The 21,369-nt window shown below is 42.7% G+C and overlaps 2 protein-coding genes across 3 annotated transcripts in view; both read right to left on the reverse strand.

Annotated features, from left to right (window-relative positions):
* The window catches only part of Fam151b (family with sequence similarity 151 member B), a 31,388-nt gene extending 15,942 nt beyond the window's left edge, over window positions 1–15,446 (reverse strand). Inside the window, exons 1-3 of the mRNA XM_051182965.1 lie at window positions 15,393–15,446; window positions 10,736–10,861; window positions 4,768–4,933 (exon numbers count right to left, since the gene is read on the reverse strand). Of these exons, the coding sequence (XP_051038922.1) occupies window positions 4,768–4,933; window positions 10,736–10,861; window positions 15,393–15,417 (317 nt within the window). The 5' untranslated portion in view covers window positions 15,418–15,446. The remainder of the gene's footprint in view (window positions 1–4,767; window positions 4,934–10,735; window positions 10,862–15,392) is intronic.
* A 5,129-nt stretch (window positions 15,447–20,575) lies between these two features.
* Window positions 20,576–21,369, reverse strand: part of Zfyve16 (zinc finger FYVE-type containing 16) — a 46,678-nt gene continuing 45,884 nt past the window's right edge. For both annotated transcript variants that reach the window (XM_051182967.1, XM_051182966.1), the window contains one exon: window positions 20,576–21,263. In XM_051182967.1, the coding sequence (XP_051038924.1) occupies window positions 21,102–21,263 (162 nt within the window). In that variant the 3' untranslated portion in view covers window positions 20,576–21,101. The remainder of the gene's footprint in view (window positions 21,264–21,369) is intronic.

Raw genomic sequence — 21,369 nt, forward strand, 5'->3', positions numbered from 1 at the left:
CCTTCTGTGGAAATGAGGGAGGAGGTTTCAATGTCACTTCAACAGTGGCTTGTCTTCTCTCCCTGCAACTGCTATGCTCACGGACTTCACAACAGATTTTGTTGTTGTTTTGACTTGTTTAACTGTTGGGTTTTTAGACAAGGTCTCACTATGTATTCCTGGTTGGCAAGGAGCTCACTCTGTAGACCAGGCTGGCCTCAAACTCAGAGATCCACCTGGCTCTGCCTCCACACCCTCGAATTAAAAGGAATGTGCCGCCATGCCCAGCTTGCAAAATGGTAAGATTAGTACATCATTTTTACTGTGTGTGTGTGTGTGTGTGTGTGTGTGTGTGTGTCTTACTGTTCTCAAATACACACACACACACCCCACACCTTAACTGGAAAACCTCACTACTTCTAAAGGTTTTTTCCAACCTTTAAGATGAACCTTCTGAATCTATAGAAAGGTCCACCAAGAGAAACAGTTGCTGTGCTACCGTGATGGATGCTGAGAACCATGGGGATGGGAGGATGCTGAGGATGGGCAGGCCCATCTGTACTTCTCTCCTGTGCCTCCTACATTTTTTATGATAATATTTTTATTTACATTTGAAACAATTTATTTACCTTTTTTATTTACACGTCAATCCCAGTTCCCTCACCCTCCTGTCCTCCCCTGTTCCCCCCAGCCCCCATTCCCTCCCCTTTCTGCTCCCCAGGGAGGGTGAGGCCTTCCATGGGGGATCTTCAAAGTCTGTCATATCATTTGGGACAGGGCCTAGGCTTTCCTCCGTGTGCCTAGGCTGACAGAGGATCTCTCTGTGTGGAATGGCTGTGCCTCCTACTTTAAGGAGAGAATTTTACTGGACTGTGTGCTGAAGCCAGAGATACATGGCACTTGGCCTCCAGTCTCCTTTGCCTGGCACAATCTCCCACTGTCTTTGAAATGGACACCATAGATTTTAGTGAGATATTAAAGTAAGTCTTAGGCAGGACCTTGTAGATTCTAATTTAGATGCTTTTATTTCTCTGTAATGCTTCTTGCCTTCTATTATATTGATGCCTGTTAAAAACCTCAATTTTAGCCAGGCAGTGGTGGCACATGTCTTTAATCTGAGTACTCGGGAGGCCGAGGCAGGTGGATCTCTGTTAGGTCGAGGTCAGCCTGGTCTACAAAGCTACACACAGGCACCCTGTCTCAAAAACAAAACAAAACAAAACAAAACAAAACCCCCTCAATTTTAGGAGGCTTCACAGATGGCTCAGCAATTAAGAGCAGTAGCTGCTCTTCTAGAGGTCTTAAGTTCAATTCCCAGCAACCACATGGTAATTCACAATCATCCCTAGTGAGATCTGGTGCCCTCTTCTGGCCTGCAGTCATACATGCAGGCAGAACACTGGATAATAAATACATACATACATACATACATACATAAATACATAAATAAATAATCCTTAAAAAAGAAAACCATCTCAATTTTAAAATCCACAGGGAACCCCAGAAGACCCCAAATCATCAGAAAATCCAAGGAAAAAAGAGACAAGCTATCTGGGCATGGTGGCACACACCTTTAATCCCAGAATTTGGGAAGCAGAAGCTGCTGTTTCTCTGAGTTCAAGGCTGCTATGATCTACAGAGTGAGTTCTAAGACAGCCAGGGGTACACAGAGAAACCCTGTCTCAAACAAAACAAAACACCGAAACAAAATAGCAAATTCAGATGTACCTCAATATCTGATTTCAAAGCATATAAATCAAGAGTGGTGACATATGGCTGTAATCCTGAGAGGCTGGGGTTGGGGGGCTGGGAAGGGAAGGGGGCGCGGGGGGGGGCGAGTTCAACAACACCACCACAGGGCACATCTGTAGTAAATACAACAGCACAGACTTAAGGTCAGATTCTGTGCCGAGAGACCCACGCCGAGCACTCGGTTCCCAGCCTGCGGCACTGTTCTACAAGGGGCAGGCCTGTGAGGGCTGTCCCTGCACCTGGTCACGGCTTGCTTCTTGTGAACAGATTCATGGCACGGGAACATTGCCCCAGACAGCATCCATCCTCTCCAGCTGGGTGGACTGAAGCTCCTCTAAAACCCTGAGCCAAGGTCTGACAGATGTTTCAGTCAAACAGTTTGGTCACAGAGATGCACAAGTAAACCAATAAAGACTGAGCATTGTACCTTCTCCTGCTGTCTTGGGAATTTCATCTAGAAATTGAAGGCATAAAAACCATCCCTAAAATTATAGACAACTTAAAATTGCATTTTAGAGGAAAATAATCTGTTAAAACCCTAGAGTCAGCTACAACTCCAGATAAAATTTAAGCATCACCACATATTACTAAATGATAATTACGATGCCATATTATAGTCATGCATTTTCATTTGTATGTTATATAACATAACTGGGAAGCACAAAACAAGACCCAGTAGAATACCATCCAGCTCCACCTACAGAGGTGGTTCAGTACTTTGCTTAAGAACTCAGGCTGGGGCTGGAGAGATGGGTCAGTGGTTAAGAGCAGTGGCTGCTCTTTCAGAGGACCAGAGTTCAATTCCCAGCACCCACATGGTGGCTCACAACCATACATAATTAAATCTGGTACCCTCTTCTGTCCTGTAGGCAGAACACTGTATACATAATAAGTAAATAAATCTAACAAACAAACAAACTGATTTTAAAAAAATGAAGGAAGGAAGGACTCAGAAAGAAAGAAAGAAAGAAAGAAAGAAAGGAAGAAAGAAAGAAAGAAAGAAAGGGACTCAGGATGGCTATGTGGCTCATCTGTTAAAGGAGCTTGCTGCTAAATCTGATAATCTGATTCGACATCTAGGATCCACAAGGTGGAAGGAGAAAACCAACTCCTGCAAGTGTCCTCTGACCCCCACAGGCCTGCTCTGCTGTGGGGTTTAGGAACACACACACACACACACACACACACACACACACACACACACACACACACTCGCGCATATACACACATTAAAAAAAAAAAAAAAGAATGTTTACTCTCAGGCTGAGAATGCAGCTCAGTGGTAGAGAACGCACATAGCATGAACGAGGCCCTGCATTTGGTCCCAAGCACCACAGATGGGAAAACAAGTGAACTGTCCTTTTCCCGCCAGGCTGACGCTCTCCACTGCACACCATCTAAGCACAAGCAGGCTGCCTATCCCCAGCCTCCATTTCTTCATATGCAAGTGAGAGCAACACCTCTTGGCATTGTTATGGGGATCACGTGTAAAACACACATACAGCTTTCAGAACTGTAATAACACATGTGACCTCTACAACTCTGCAGAGCAGTGCACACTCTTGGTGGCTGAGCCACGTCTGCAGCCGCAGTCAGGCGTGCTGTATACTACTGTTGCAGAGGATCTAAGTTTGGTTCCCAGCACCCATGCTGGGGGGCTCACAATCACCTGTAATCCAGATCCAGGGAGTCTGTCACCCTCAAATTGCCTCTGAGGGTACATATCCCCATGCATGTACACACACTAAATTAAAAATTAAAGTTAAAAATAAAAACAACAGCAAACACTTGAAACCCTGCACACGCGCGGAAGAGGAGAGGTCTAAACATTTAACCTTGCAAGCGCTACATACAGATTAACCCTGGGAGCTGAGGCTGGCACAGCCATCAGGTGACTCCTCAGCTGTTCGGGGACTAAGACTGCCGATAAAGCAGATGGGCCACTCACCACCCACAAAGCTCTGTGGTTCAGGTGATTCCTTAACTTGCACATCCTTGTTAATCCAGACTCCTGTATGTCCATGCAGCCACACGCCACAACAAAGTGACAAGGTTTGCTGGGCATTCCCCCACACATCCCTACTCACTTCCTGAGATACTTTGATTTTACAGAATTGTAAACATTTTTATTTGTATGTGTGCCGTGTGGACAGAGGTGCCCACAGAAGCCTGCAGAGGGCGCTGGGGTTACAAGCTGCTCCGAGCTGCCTGACATGGGTACTAGGAGCTGTACTTGGTCCCCCAGAAGAGCAGTTAGTGCTCTTACTACTAAGCTGCCTCACCAGCCCAGAGGTAACTTCATGGTGAGGTCTGTATGAGTCAGGGATGGGACAGTTTGTGCCGGGAGCAATCATGGCATAAGCCTTAGAGACTGCCAGCCTTTTCTGGAGAAAAAAAAAAAAGGAGAAAAAAAAAAAAAAAAAAAAAAAAAAAAAAAGGCTGGCAATCTCTAAGGCTTATGCCAGGATCGCTCCAGGCAAGTTTGTTACAATTTCTGGGTCTGAACGGCAGTGGCTACTGGGGATTTGTGGTAAACCATTCTGCTTCCCCTAAACTCCAGGCATTATAGTGTCTACACTGCCAATAATAATAAAAGGCAAGTCCCCTGTGATGGCCACTGGGAGGGAAATGACAGTCATTCCTGCTCACATGGTCAATTTCTGAAAAATAGCATTGTAAAGGGTACTTTGATTACTGAAGACTTCCAGATAAGCCTCTCTACTAATGTAAAAACAGTTGACACTTAGCACTTATCAGCTCTGTTAACATCGTCTCCTTTCAGAGCACTTTAATTTGTTATTCTGTGGTGTGGCAGTCACATGTGAAACATTCCTGATAAAAACTGACCTCAGTCTTAAAGGAACAGTCTTAGCCATCAGCATGAGGTTGATGTAAGACTATTCCAGAGACACATACAGGCCTAAAATTTCATTTTCAGTTGGTAAGGTTCGAGAGTAGGTAGCCAAAGACAGAGATGCGTATGTCAACATTTTCCCAAAAGAGAATTCTACAGTAAGAAGAACGTTGTACAAATACCTCTTGAAATCCAACTTGATGCCCTTGTTGCTCTTCATGACCTCAGCCAGCCACTCCTGCAGAGTGTTATCACTGTTTGTCTCAGGAGGATGGGCCATGATTGGCTGGCCATGCTCTGATCCATCACTAGGAAGAAGGACATCAGCCTCTATCATGTGGGCAGCACCTGCCCAAGTAAGAGAGCTACGTTACTGCCGAGCCAGGATGGAACCACAGGACAAGAGTGTCACTACACACGAGAAGGAAGGAAAGAATCATTTACTGGAAACTGCTGAATGCCAGGCACTGTACAAGACCCACACATTATCCTTACATCACACAGCTCTTTTAAGCCATGATCCTACCCACAAATCATATCTAGTAGAATATGAGCACATAAAGGAAAGGGAAGCCTATTAAGTATTGTTGGAGTTTTCTAGTAGCAAAAATAGTACATTTGAGCTGAGGGTATCCCTCAAAAGTGCTGCTTGCCTAAGTATGAGCAAGATGCTGGTTTTACCTTTAGTACCACACACACAGAAACATACCTGTACACACACAGAGAGACACATACACACCTGTACACACACATAGACACCTGTACACACACAGAGACACATACACACCTGTACACACACATACACCTGTATACACACAGAGACACATACACACCTGTACACACACATAGACACCTGTACACACACAGAGACACATACACACCTGTACACACACATACATACCTGTACACACACATACACCTGTATACACACAGAGACACATACACACCTGTACACACACATAGACACCTGTACACACACAGAGACACATACACACCTGTACACACACATACATACCTGTACACACACATACACCTGTATACACACAGAGACACATACACAGCTGTACACACATATACATACCTGTAAACACACACACCTGTACACACACAGACACACATATACCTGCACACACAGAGACACATACACACGTGTACACACACATACACACCTGTAAACACACACACACCTGTACACACAGAGACACATACATACCTGTACACACACAGACGCACATATACCTGCACACACACAGAGACACATACACACGTGTACACACACATACATACCTGTAAACACACACACACACCTGTACACACAAAGAGACACATACACACCTGTACACACATATACATACCTGTAAACACATACACACACATACCTGTACACAGAGACACATACACACCTGTACACACATATATATACCTGTAAACACATACACACACATACCTGTACACAGAGACACATACACACCTGTACACACATATACATACCTGTACACACACACAAACACACCTGTACACATACAGACACACATATACCTGTACACACACAGAAACACATACACACCTGTACACACACATATACATACCTGTACACACAAACACATATATGCATACACATATACACTCATGAATATACACATAGATATAGACACACATATACACTCATGAATATACACATAGATATAGACACACACATACACATGAGCACACACATATATAGATACACATACACAGACACATGCATGTAGTATCTTCATGATTTCAAATTAGAATCCATGGACATTCATTGTTCATGCCTGAAACTACACAAAAATTGACATCTTTGCAGTTCAGTGGTGGCACATGCCCTTAACCCCAGCACTTGGGAGGCAAAGGCAGGTAGATCTCAAGTGTGTCTGAGGCCAGCCTGGTCTACAAAGTGAGTTCCAGGACAGCCAGGACTGTTACACAGAGAAACCCTGTCTCAAAAAACAAAAACAAACACTATTTAGCATCATTGATTTAAAACTTAGCTACTTTTTAAAAGTGATTTGATTTGTGGGACAGACTATCCCCACAGTCTAGGCTGGCCTTAAATCTGCAGTTGTGCTAATCCAGCCTCCCAAATGCTGGGATTACAAGCATTCACTACCACCTCTAGCTCTGCATGTCTCCTGCTAGGAGAGTAACAGAAACACATCTGGAATTAGATGATGTCCTAACAAAACCTTGACACACAGCACTGGCACTCAGACCTGGGGAAGCTTTAAGAAAGGAGCTGTTCGTGGAAATGGACAAAGCAGCATAGGAACTTGTTACAAGTAGGTTTCCACCAGCCTGGTCCCAGCCGCAGCAGCCCCAAATAACACACAGAGAGATGCTATATTAGATATAAAGCTGTTGGCCTGTTACTAGCATTTCTTATTGGCTAGTTCTGTTTTAAATATTAACCCATTTCTATCCATCTAAGTGTTTCCATGTTGTCTTATCTTACCGGAGAACGGGTCTGGAGTTCTTCTCTCTCGGTCCTACATTTTGAATCTTCCTCCTACCTCTTCCTGAACCTCGTCTCATGGTCCCGCCTATCTTGCTTTCCTGTTGGCCAACTGGAACTATCTGACTTGAGAACAAACATCTGTCTTAATTTTTATACTTATTTCTTTATTTTGTGCATATATGTGTCTGTGTGCATGCATGTGCGTGTCACAGTATGCATGTGGAAGTTAGAAGACAATGTGCAAGAAGAGTTGACTTTCTCCTTCTACCATGACGGTGTGGGTATTGAACTTAGGTTGTCAGGCTTCGTATTAAGCACCTTTACCCACTGAGTAATCTGTTTTATACAATAGTAAAACTTTGGCAACACAATCATTTGTAGTAATGGCAGAAAATGGAGAGGAAAGGATGAGAATGAATTTGTGGAGTTGATGTGGGTGGTCTCACAGAGATGCCCCAAGTGTCAATTGGTCTCTTTTAACAACCTATGTTAATGATGAGAATAAAGAAGATAAATAATTAACTTTTGGGCTTTTTAGTAGCAAACTAAGGAAATATTTCCAAGATAGACCCAAACACTGCTCTAGAAACCTCGTCTTCCATACAATTACATTGGCAATTCCATTTAAATGAGTTTGGAGGAGAAAAACTTTTCAATCAAAGCACTACAATAAAATATCATTTCCGTGCCAACACAGCCAACAAAGCAGCTGCAAGTTCTTTTATTAACCCTCAGGACAGTGCCTGTTCCTCCTACACAACTAGATGAAGAGAGTTTAGAATACTAAGAGTATGTTTCCAATCAACTCAGAATGGAGACCACCACAAAGCAACCTGGGTATGTAGCTTTTGACTAGAGGAGTGGTTTATAATTTGGTATATAATAAACCCACAAGCTGGGGCTGGAGAAAGGGCTCAGTGGTTACCAGCCCTGGCTACTCTTACAGAGGACCTGGGTTCAGTTCCCAGCATCCACATGGCAGCTCACATGTTTGTAACTTCAGCGCCAGGGGATACAGTGCTCTCCTCTGCCCTCTGCAAGACAATATTCGTGCACATGGTAGACAGACATGCAGACACAACACTCAGACACAGAAAATTATTAAATAAGTCTTAAAAATAAAGCCTACATGTTTATGGGAGACACATACAATTGACTCTAAATGAACAGACGTAGTTCAAGCAGAGATCAAAATGAAAGAAGTTTGTAGGTCCCCAAGGGTCACAACTAGGTCTGAGCAGTGAGCAGCAGAGAGCCACTTCCATAGAGACATCACCAGAGGTGCAAGGGTATTTCTCCTTTAAAGAAAATGTACACGTCTTATTTGTTTACAGCATCATGTGCATGTCCCAGTACACACATGGGGGGGGCAGAGAACAGCACGTGAGAGTTGGGCCTCTCCTTCCACTGCGGCATGCACCCCTGGGATCTCATGTTGGCAGGCTTGGTGGCAACTGTCTTTATCCTTCGAGCCATTTTGCCAGCCCATCAAGGGCATTTAAGCTTTGGGGAGACACAAATCTACATCGCAGTGACATATACCAATTCGCACACACTGGGGTGCTGGCCAAAGATGTGACGAAATTAGAATCCTATCCTCACTATCCGTAGGAACAGAAACGAGTACAACAAATTTGGAAATGTTGACATTTCCTTAAAATGTTCCTTAAGAAGTGGAATCCAGATTAGTCATTCCTTTGCTTTCCATATTAAAAAAAAAACAAAACCTAAATGCATGCCCCTCAAAACTTGCATGTGAACATTGATATGCAAAGACAATGGCTGCCCAGAAAAGCCATGTGCCCCCCTAACCATCAGGCAAGCGCGAACACTTGTAGCCTAGCTCCTACTAACCCATGTCTTACACAGATATCTGGAGGCTAATCTCTTATGGTTCAAGGACCCTTCCACAAATGGTAAGCCTTGGCAAAAACAACTTACACAGAAAATTTACTCCTTAACATGAGCCTGAGCCTGAGCCTGAGCCTGAGCCTGAGCCTGAGCCTGAGCCTGACCTGAGCCTGACCTGAGCCTGACCTGAGCCTGAACCTGAGCCTGACCTGAGCCTGACCTGAGCCTGAGCCTGAGCCTGAGCCTGAGCCTGAGCCTGAGCCTGAGCCTGAGCCTGACCTGAGCCTGTGCCATCAGCTTGCCAGGCATCCAGCAGTGAGACTGTCTCCCCTTCACTCTGGCAAAGAGGACTTTACCATCTCCCTTCCTGGAGTGGGAACCCATCTTTGGGAATTCACCCAGTGCTTTTCTTTTGTGTATTTCAATAACATTTCTCTTGCTTAGATCTGCTGACTTCTTTTTTGCATGGGCTGCTGGCCTCCTACATGCCGGTTCACAGGACAGACAGAAACAATGTTTGTAGTAGCCCAAAATGGAAACAACAGTTTGTTAATTGAGGAGTAGAGAAGAGCTGCTCTGTGGATACAGTGTTCTCCTTAGTGTTCATGCCAGAACATCAGCAAACCCCAGAAACACACTTGCTAAAAGAAGTGACAGAGGAGGTCCAAGGCAAGTGGACAAATGTCACAGGCTGCATGGGAGATTAGTCAGGCCTGGCCTGGTGATAGAGTTCTGTAATTTTCAATGCTTGTGAGGCTATGGCCTAGACTGCTGAGAAAGTTCAATGAAAAGTAAGAAGATCCGCTGGAGAGGTGACTCAGTAGTTTAGATAAAGTTCTGGCTTCTCTTCCAGAAGACTTGAGTTAGATTCTGAGCACCCACATGGTGGCTCACCATCGCCTATAACTCTAGTTCCAGGGAATTCATTGCAGTGTTCTGGCAGAATTCTGGGCACCAGGTACACTCATGATACACAGACATGCATGCAAGTAAATCTCCCATACAAATAAGATAAATAAAGTGAAATTGAAAGACACAGACAAGAAAGAAAAGTGAAAGGAACGCTGGGGCATAGGTTAGTGGTAGTGCCTGTCCAGATTTCCCAGGGCCTGGGGTCAGCATCAGTACCACAAAGCACATGCTCCCGTACAGAAAGCAGCCATGCGAGGACCTGAAAGGCCAGCAAAGATGGAGTATCAGAACGGCGGCGGCAGGCAGAGCTGAAGAATTCAGAGAGCTTGCACGGGGTTTTCAGGTCAATGTGATGGTTTGGAGGCCCTTCCTATAAACAGCACGCATCCTCACCATGGATGGTAGGAAATAAAGCAGCAGTTTAGCAGACAGGGGTCACTATTTCTTGGGTCACCATGACGCTAGGACAAATACAAGGCACAGCTTAGCTGAGAGTGGAATGAGCCTGATGATTTCTAACTGCAGCAATTGTCCCTGGTCCAAATTTTGGAACAGAGTCTGTTTCCAGAGCCAAGGCCCAGCAAGCATCCACACAGCTGCTGCCCGCTCTCCAGGGGGAACTGTGTGCTCTCTTGTCCACTGACTCTGGCACACTGGCTCCCAATCCAGCCAACTCACAGCTCAAGACATTTTGCTTGGATTTCAAAAATTGTACTGAGTTCATATATTACCCAAAGTAAATTGAAGTAGTGATGCATGGCAGCTCATATCTGGAATCCCAGAACTTGGAAGGCCGAGGCAGGATGATCACAAGTTTGAGGCCAGCCTGGGTTACATATATGTCAAAGACTGCTTCAAAATAAATAGCAATAAGAAAAATTTTAATAGAAACAGCAGAGGCCACTTACTCCTCAGTGCCTCATGCATCTGGAACTTGTGGTTGGCTGCATGATACCAGATGATCTCAGCACCATCTTCTGTTGTGATCTGACTGTTTCTAAGAAAATAATCCAGTATATTTTCACTCCAGGACCCTAAAAATAACAATATTTACATGAAAAAGAATGTTGTTTTTGATGGGGTATATATAGTTTCTATCCTGAGGTAAATAAACTTGGCCATCATTTCCCCAGTGACCATTTTTAAGTTTTGATGTTAGTGTGTTTGTGTGTGCATGTTGATGAATGTGTGTGCACAGAAGAGCAGCTAAAATCTCATTAGCACAAGTCTCACATATAGTAATTTCCATTCCCATACTCCCCTGGTGCCATTAGATCTCTAGATCTCTCATCCTGCATATCTGCTCTTTATCTTTGGGCCAACACTTCCTCATCTCTCCAGTGAATAGCCAATGTTGTGTTCTGTATTTCTATGTAGTTGAGAAATTTAAAATTCTACAAATAAGTGAAGTCAGCAATACATTTTCTTTCTGTGGCCGGCTTATTTCACTGAGCACAATAATATCTTCTAGGCTCACACATGTGGCTGCTGGCAAGGGCTTTGTTAGAGCAGAATGCTATTCTACTGGTAGCACATACCACATCTTCTTCACCCATTAGTCTCCCATGCCTTGGCTATTGTGAATAATGTTCACAGACATTCAATTACAAGGTAGTGGTTTCCACACAATGGGTATGTGCCACAGTGGAGGACTGCTGGGTTACAAGGTTAAAAAAAATGTTTTTATATAAAGGGGCAAAAGATATATTGAGAGAGAAAAGCCAAGCAATTAGAATAGGAAAAATAGATTTACAAAACAGAATATGTATTGTGACATGTAGGTCTTCAATACATGTAAACATGCATCATGCTATAATTAGCACCCATGTGGTGTGTTTTGGAGGTCAGAGGTGTAAAAAGCATGTAGGAAGAGAACAAAATTGCTAAGAAGCAGACACTTAAAAGCAGAAATTATACATTGTGTCCTGTAAAAACCTGGGTCCTCTGCAGAGAGACACAGCTGTATTGAAAAACTGAGTATGGTGTTCCCCATCCCACCCCACAGAGAAACCAAAGCCCTGAGGGTTGCAGTCAGTTTGCAGCCCCTTCAACAGCACGGATGGAGTCCATGTGTTTTTTCAAATCTGCCTTCAGACTGTGACCCTCTGGGCAGCCGAGTGCTGGAACTCAAGGTAGCAATCACAGGCTCAGCTGACATAGACAGATACAAGTAATGCACACATTGCCAATTGCTTCCAGCATACCAGGCTCTCCTTTAATCTCCCCTCTGAGCCCTGTTATTCAGTGCAGTGCCTTTCCACACTGAGTAAATAATATTCTGCCAAATGTTGGTTTTTAAAACTCTGCCTGGCAACCCTTAAAAGCCTAAAAACCGCTATTGCACATTGCCAGCAAAATATTAGGAAAAGTCGAGGCTTGGTGGTTAACAGCTGCTGTTCTTTCAGAGGACCCAGGTTTGACTCCCAGCACCAACATGAATGTTCACAATCTTCTGTTAACTCCAATTCCTAGTGACCCAACTCCCTCTTCTACCTTCCAAGGGCATTGCACACATGTGAAGCACAGGCTCACATGCAAAGAAACATACACATTAAGTAAAAGCCAATAAATCTTTAATATCTACACATTAGGAAAAGCAATCTTTGTTCAGAAAATAGGACAGACCTCTTTGATTCTGAACCACCTCTACTCATTCTGATCCAAGTAAATGTACCTTCCATAAACATGTGGGTTTCATTAAGATTTATTTATTTTCTGTGCCTGAGTACTTTGTATATATGTATGTCCACAATGTTTGCCTACTGTCTGCAGAGGCCAGAAACCGGCATTAGATTCTGGAATTGGAGTCACAGTTAGTTGTGAACTGTCATGTGGGTGCTGGAAACTGAACCCAAGTCCTCTGCAAGAACAGCCAGTACTGTCTTTCCAGTCCCAGCATGTGAATTTTTTACATACCAAATTATAAACCACTCCTTTGGTCAGAAAACAGAGGGTTATAAAGACAGCATCAGCCATCGCTTAGCAAGCACTCTGGAAAAAGGAAGAGGGTTGGTTGAAGAGCCCACTGCTCCCTTTCGGCCCCCATTGCTCCTCATGACCCCCCACTGTCCCAAGGGTCTCCCCACTGCCCCCAGCAGGGGCTCTGTTTGCAAATGCAAGAGTATATATGAACATCACTTTTTAAATATTCAAGTTAGTCATTTTAGAAGGCATATTAATTCTTAGTTATGACAAATACCAAATAAGAAGAAAGCGATTAAATCACAGTATACATTCATGATAGAAAACATAATAGATGTAGCTTTGAACACTTGACTTCTACAGCTCAGAAGCCCAAGACAGGAAGATTATGAGTTCAACCCAACCTAGACTACACAGGCAGACTCTGCTTAAAATGAGGTGAGGAGGGGCAGAGAGAGAGACCAAATGACTTTGCAAATTGGTCATTCTTTCCTGACACATCAGTTGCCAGAACAAACTTAGATATTAGGTTTTGCAATGGCACCTTCCAGCTGTGTTTATATTGCATTTGGAGTTTTTATAAAGGCACCTTATAAATTAGTAACAAAACACAATGATGCAGGATTTTTAAGCCAAATATTTACTTTGGGTAGATTGCTATTCTGTTCTTAGTGACTTACCACGGGATTATGTCCAGACACACTAATTGTTGGGTTAAAATACCCTAACTCAAAATACATTCAACACACCTACTCAGTTCATTTTAAAATGTTTGGAACATGTAAATTTGGTCTCTTTGAAGTGACCAAGACAATTTTTAAAAGAAAGCATTAATTGGTGACTGGCTGACAGTGTCAGAGGGTGAGTCCATGACCCTCACAGCACAGAGCATGGCAGCTGGAGCAGTAGCTAAGGGCATATATTGTATTTGAAAGTTGAGGCCCAAACAGTTCAGCAACTAGGGACCAAGCACTGGAAGACAGGAGCCCACGGGGGCCATTCTCATATCTGTCCTTTGACTGAGAAATTCTACTTCTTTGGATTTATTGCATAGACAGATAAGCTCATTTGGGAGAACAGATTCCATTCAAGACATTTAATGAACTGTTTGTAATAGCAAAAGAGTAAAACTTCAAATGTCTATCAGCACTAAATATGGACCATTCTGTAGCCCATAAAGCAACTATATACATACCATAGGATCTCAGAGACAGAGTTAGGAGCAATGGTGCAGGCGGAGTAATGGGTACCTGCCAATATATTACACAGCTAAGAAGGAATTAAGGCTGCCAGTCAGATGCCTTCAGCATCTTTGCAAACTCAGGACTTCTCTTTTAGATTTCTTGTGAGGGCATGAGATATTTTAGTTCCAAATGGCATTAGGGTTCCTAATCAGATGACTCTGAAATAGGAGGGTGTTTGAGTGCACAAACTTCAACAACAAGGTCCTTATAAGTCTAGAAGGAAAAAGGCCAGTAAAGTTGAGGTGATGTAGTGAGAGGAACTCAAGTAGACATTGCTGGCTTGAGAAATGCAGGAAGAGATCCAAGGGGCCAGTTGTTCCCTTTGTATCAGAAACTAAGGCACCAGGGCCTTCTCCACACTTGTGCATTAAGGGTCTGCATCCTCAAAAGACACATTGTCATTATGCCATAATGTGGTGCGCCTGTGTGTGCATGTGCACGTGAGGAACGCAGGGCAACCTCAGATGTCATCCTTGAGATGTCTCCAGCGTGTGTTTTGAGAAAGGGAGCTTTGCTGGCCTGGGGAGCACCAGATAGACAAGTCTGGCTGGCTTGCTCGCTACCCCCGGGTTCCATTTGTTTCCACCTCCCCAGAGTGGCCTGTACCAGGGTTGCTGATATGTTCTGTGGATGGGAGTCTGGTCCTCGTGCTTGCAAAGTAAGCACTTTATCAAACGAACTCTCTCCAGCACCTCCATTGTGATTTTGACACCCCTCTCTCTTTTGTGGGGATCATGGAATGAAACACCAAAGAGATAACAGGTCCGCTATGGTTTGGAAGGGGGAAAAGGGTCACCTTACTCCATAAATATGCACTATAGTCACAAAAACTTCCTTAAAACCCACAGTACCAAACCAGAGGGAGGCTTCCGGCCTTGAGGCAACCCACTCCATTTCCTCTTTGGAGTTTAACAAAAACAAAATGGAAACAGAGTTAGAGGGAGGTGTGGTTGGATCCGAGAGAAGGGGGGAGGGGCAAGGGTGAATATAACCAAAATGCACTGTATAAAAATCAAAGGGTTAATACAAAACAATATTTAACCTATGTATGTATGTATGTTAAAAGAGGAAGGTAAAAAGATGGTAGTACATGTCTCGGGAAGGACTCACCAAGGAACCAACAGCAGAAGCCTGAGGGGAATATGGGTAGAAAGTCAGGGAGCATAGCCCTTCCTGGACCATTCTGAAAGGAATGAATTTTCAGTTTGTACTTGAAACAACCGGGTTACCCTAAATCGTTTCTAATCAATCCACTCCGGTCTATGTAAAATCTGCCACCATGCCTTCTCCACGCCTTCAGCTTACTTGAACATTCCACACCTAGCAGACACCCGCATGGAACCGGAATGCCAGAACCTGGGAAGGAGTGGGCGGCGCCCGCCCAGCCCTCGGTACTTACCCGGGCCCCCAATGCATGCTGCCATGGTGATGGACGGACGCCGCTGATCGCGCAGGCGCTAAGGTTTGGCACGCACCAGGGTTGTCTGGGGTGGCGGAAGCCAGATGACCGGAACCTCGGCGCCACAACGGAATTGGTGCGCACGCGCATTGCAGCAGCTGGGCTGGCGGGGCGCCACCTCTCAACTGTGGAGGTGCAGTTGCATTGCTGAGCCACTTGTCCCAGCAGGCTGCTGGCTGCAAAGCTAGACCCATCATCTGACAACTAAGGAGGAAGCGGTTCTTGCCCATCCTTCAGATGATAGTGACTTCAAGTCACTCTGACTCGAGTGGCCATTATCTTCAGCCTCAGCCATACCTCCATAGTGTCTTTCCAGCCCATCCAGGATTGTCACAGAAAACACTAGTTAGCCCCATAGTTTTGTTTTCTGTCCGTATTTTCGCATTTAAATTTAGTTTACTTTTTTACACTTCTTTGCGAAAAGCACAAACCACTCCTCTCTCACCTCGAGTTTACTATAGATTCAACTATGAGTGCCTGTGGTCCAAGAACACCAAGTCATTTGCCCCAAATATATTTGCGCATTTTCATGGACTTTTTGCTGTTTAAGTTTCCAAATACTTTGATGGAAACATCAGGTGCGCAGTTTACAGCAAATGAGCTCATCTCACTTTACATTCTCAGGGTTCAGTTGCTATCTGAAGGTTCTTAGCTTTTAGGCTGGTAGAAGTTAGTGTTGTGCTGTTAACACGCTCCAAAAGGTTTCACTTAGTTCCAAAGATGCCAGGGCAAAAGTGGGCAATGCTATTAAGGGAGCTAAAAATAGTGTGAGACGGTTTGACCCTGGATCTTCAACATTCCAGCGCTCCACAATCAGGAATTCTAATTTCAGCCTTGCAGAATCTTTTTAACATAGCTGTGGCTTCTCCACCCCTTAATTTTACTTAACACATCTACTCTATGAGTCTGTCTTTATTTATTCTTTGTTGTTGAAATACAGTTTCCTTGTGCAGCTTGGCTGAGACCAACAGGATTTTTACACTTTTCCTGATGGTCAGTATTTTTATAATTTTCCAGGTACCTGGTGGCTCATTCAAAATGTGGGTTTTTGTTTCCCCCCCCCCCCAGATGATATAGGTAATCCCAAATTTAGATATTCCCCTTAGGTTTTCACACCTGTGGTTTGTCACCCAAATAAAGGTGAACCCCTGTGAGTGTGCCTACTCAAGCAAGGGCCTTTAGTTATATGTAGAATCTTATGTGGAGCCTGACATCTGATTTCTGTCCCCACACTTATGGGTAGCTGTCCCAATAGGCACCTACTAGCTTTTATCTTGTAACTGGGCATCCCTTCTTAAATTGAGATGCTTTAGGATGAAGTTGCATTTTAATCAGCTTTGATTGTTTTCAGCACAAACACGGATCAACACAGCTTCTGGGATTTGAATATGTGTATGTATGCTCTTTGACCTTAGCACATACTACTTGGGGCAAGGACTCCATCAATCTTGAAATGTCTAATTTTACCAGAAAACTTTTTAGCTCTTTTTATTGATTGCTAAAATCATTAGTATGTGCCGTTCATTTAATTGTAATTGCTACTGAGAACAAGTCACCACAAAGCTAAGCTTAAAGCAAGAGTCTGGTTTTCCCTGTGAGTCAGGATCAACAACTTCAGAGGGCGGGGCCCAACTTCATAGGGCGGGGCTCTGAAAGCGAGGGCGAATTCAAGCTGCTCCTGAGGCTGGTTTAAAGGCTGGGCTGGGGTTCGATCCACTTTCCATTCAGGCTGTGCTGTCAGGAAGCTTCAGTTCCTCATCAAGTAGGTGTGTCTGTGCAGTAATCGAAGCCTGCAACTGCTTTCCCCAACACTAAGTACTGGACGGGACAGCGATTTTCAGCACCTGGGTCGTGACCCTTTCACGGGGGTTGCATATTAATCAGATAACCTGCACATCAGGCATTTATTTACACTGTGATTCATAACAGCAGCAAAATTACAGTTAGGGAATGAAGTAGCAATGAAAAGAATTTTATGGATGGGGCCACAGCAATAGGAGTTGAGAGGCACTGGAATAGAAAGACAAACAAAGATAATGGAGAAAGGTGCGACGGCAGAGGGAAATACACAAGTCTTTTGGGTTTCCCTTCGGCCACATGTTGTCACCCAATGGGTAGCAGGGAACTGCCTTCCCTCCCTCATGCAGTTCCCTCCTACCCACTGAAAAGGTGGTTTGACCCCATAGAAGTTGTGACCCCAGGTTAAGACAGCTACTTAAGATTATTTTTAATCTTAAGCTAACAGAGGCTTAACACTATTTTTAAAGGACTTTATTGGAGTACCTGAATGGAGACTAATGAATGGATCAATTAAGAGGAAGAAGATAAATTTAGGTGGTAGGGCTTAGTGCCCAGCAGAAAAAAATATTCAAGTAAAAATAACCACGCAGGTGTGTAATAAAAGTGTTATGATGATGAAAATACTCCTAAGAATGCAGGCCAGATTTCTAAGAATTTTTGTTCCTTTCTGCGATTAAGATGCTTTTTACCAGTCACTGAGTGAAGTGTTCTAACAGAAGGAAAACTTCTGATCCTGAATACAAAGCTACACATCCCAAGTAAGCAATGAGGTAGAACTGTGCTGAATGTGCCACGCTTTGAGTAAGAAATGTCACTATGAAAAATGGTGTGGATGACCCCGGTAAAACTAAAAATTGTGAGTCACTAATCTTACCACTGGGTGTGTTTGTGAAGGGAGACACTGTCAAACAAGCAGCCGTGCCTTGTGCTTGTGCTCACGGTGGTGTTATTCACAAAAGCAAGACACGAAACCAACCTAAGATCCGTTGACACATGAATGGACAGGGAAAATGCCACACAGGCACATAATGATGTTCAGGGTGACACAGCAGTCATTTGTGACAAGGACGAAACTGACAGGTGTTAGGTGAAGAAACGTGGGTACGGGAGAAGCAATGCTGCATGACTTCAGGTCTGTGTGGAACCCGAGAGTGCAGAACACAGCAGCACACGCAGCACACGCAGCACACAAGCTGGGCTGAAGCGGACGAGCTGGTACAGCGGAAGGAGACACTGGGGAGATGTTGGTCAGGACACAAACTTCCCGGTAAGAGAAATAAATTCAAATGTTCTCTTGCACAACACAGAAACTCCAATAATCCCAATATATTGATGGCCATGAAGAAACAGAAAATAAGGCCACTGATGTTATGACCTCTGAACTCCAGATGGTCCACAAGAAAAGATGAGTGCCTGTTGATTGGCTGTGGTGGAAGAGCAGTGAAACAGCGGGGGGTGGGGGGGGGTGGGGGAGTGGGGGGGTGGGTGGGGGGGTGGGGGGGGAAATCAACACTGCTGAGTTTTCATGTTTCATTTGCTGAATGTTGCATAGTGTATACATTGTCCAACATCAGAAAGTCACTGAACAAACAAAACCTAGAATGAGTCAGAAGTTTCTGTTTTATTTCAAGACAGTCTTTTAAAACTTGAATCACATTATCAAAATTATTCTTCCTATCAAAAACCTTCTGTGCTTTAATTTATGAAACAATACAGAAGAAACCTAGGCTGCCAGGAATCTACACAACCATCTGTATAAGACTTATTATTCAATTATAAAGTGAAATATTCTGAGTGTTTCAGATTTCCAGCTCAAATGCCCACTATAATGCAAGCTCCTCCTTAGACATGGCCTCCTGCAGTGTGGCCCTGCACCCACTCAAGAGCCACCTCTCCACTGCATCAATTACAATGTTTCTATATGTTAATTATCTGTTCCATACATCTAGTTCCAAAAGAGAAAATGTAGCAAACACAGACACACAGGTTGTTCAATAGATGCATAAATCAAGATATATTTCACTTCATGGTTCAAAACGCAGAGAAACCGAGTTGTGTTAAGTCTTAAGACAATAAGCAGATGCTGGAGACTGACTATAAGGAGCCACCTGATTTCTTTACTAAAATTTCAAATAAGTGCCAATGTGAAGACTATGACCAAGCAAGCGGCAAATGCACTTAGAAAAATTCATCTCCAAAGAATGCTGGAAATGTGCCTCTAATATTTCGGCTAGAATTCCAATTTTCATTGGTTGTAGAAACTTTAAAAACAAATTCAAAGTTACTTCCATCACAGAAGAGCCTTCCACTATTTGGTAAATTCAATATTCATAAATTGTGCAGTTATACTATAAAGGAAGTATACAATATACTGAAAAATAAACACATGTAAAGAAAACAAAATGAGCTTGATAAGTAGCCATCTTTATATTAACTTTATATCATTTCGATAAATGTTCTGAGTTATATGCTGCCATTTTATTTACTATCTGTAACACTGCATTGTTTATGGATATTATCTTCAAATATGCCTTTGGCTGGTCCAAGTATTCCAAGATAAGCTCTGGTCCTAAGACCTTAGCTCCTGAGTTACAGACATGACTGGATCTCTAAGTTGCAATGCTTTATAAATATCCTTCTTAAAACAGTTCTGTTTAGTGTGGTTTCTTTTCTTGATATATACAGTGAGTGTTTCTGATACAAAAAATATAATCCACATAATAAAAAAGGCATCAAAACAATGATTACATTTTATATAAGTTAAATGACACACTTTTTCTTTCTCCTGCTGTTTGAATTAAAGAAGAAGGCTCTATCACAACCTTTAACTTTATGTTAAATATTCCATTATAAAAATAATTGCCATAGAAAGAATTAAAAATATGCAAAAATAACAAGTTTGTTAAAATTTATACTTCATACAACGGGTTCAATCAGGACATTCCTAAGGATTGACATGGAGTAATAGAAACCTGTCTCAGGCTTCCATTATTGCTACACAGTGACTACTTCCCGGGTCATCTGGCCTGTCATCATCTAAAGAGTGTCAAATATAGTGGTGTACTTTGTAAAGAAGGAGAAAGCAAATGCACCATGATACAAAAATATTACCTATTTATATATTAGCAAAAATTTATAAAACACATTTCAAATCATGTTGCTATGGAAACAACAGACTTAATAGAGACGCACAAAGTCCTGAAGCACCCACAATTATTTTAATCAGGAAAATTTTATATATATATATATATATATATATATATGTATAAAATATATATATACATATATATATGTATATATATGTATAGTAATTTGAGAAGAAATAAAGGCAAAATTCTAAGTTTAAACAAACAGTTTATCTAATCATGGAGGTAAGTCTCCATTCCATTTATACAAATAAGTTATCAGCTTTTGTCAAAGAAACAGAAGTCTAGAGTCTTGAAACTGGTCTTCACTACTGCAATACATTTTAAAGACTTTGAAACCAGTATTCTCACAAGCATATTCACAAAACAAGTGTCTCCTTCATTAAAATCATTCTTGGCATAAGGAGGTATAACTAAGTGCAGATACTTTGGCTTGACATTTAAGTTACACAGTAAATACTATAAATTTTAAGTTAGAAGAACTATTTTTTCTTCTTAGTTCTTATAATAAACATAAAGCTATAAAATGGTGGATTCCTTAAATTTTTAGATATTTAAATATTGTGCTAATGATTCTGAAAAATCATTCCTGCCTAAAAAGCAAAATTATATATTTCCATTATCAAACATTTAGTGTTCGTAACATTTCAGTTTTAGTGATGGGATTCATTTTAACAGATGAGTTTGCAACATACACTTTCTTTCACTCAAAAAGGTTTTCTAAAATGGAAAATGCTAACTCTATTTGTAAGGGCACACTAGAGCTTGAGGTCCCACCGTGGATCACAGGTAGCAGCGCACTATCGAGCTCATTTAGGTAATGCTGAGGCAGAAGTTGTCCTTCACAGCCTGCCTGAAATTCAACCTGGAAAAAAGAAATCTTGATAAGGTAACCCTAGAAAATTAGGCCTCTTGTGCTGCTCAGCAGATGAATATATAGAATATTTGAATATTCAACATAAGGATGTTAG

The sequence above is a fragment of the Phodopus roborovskii genome, unplaced genomic scaffold, assembly GCF_943737965.1.
Source record: "Phodopus roborovskii unplaced genomic scaffold, PHOROB, whole genome shotgun sequence".
In the NCBI taxonomy this organism is placed as follows: domain Eukaryota; kingdom Metazoa; phylum Chordata; class Mammalia; order Rodentia; family Cricetidae; genus Phodopus; species Phodopus roborovskii.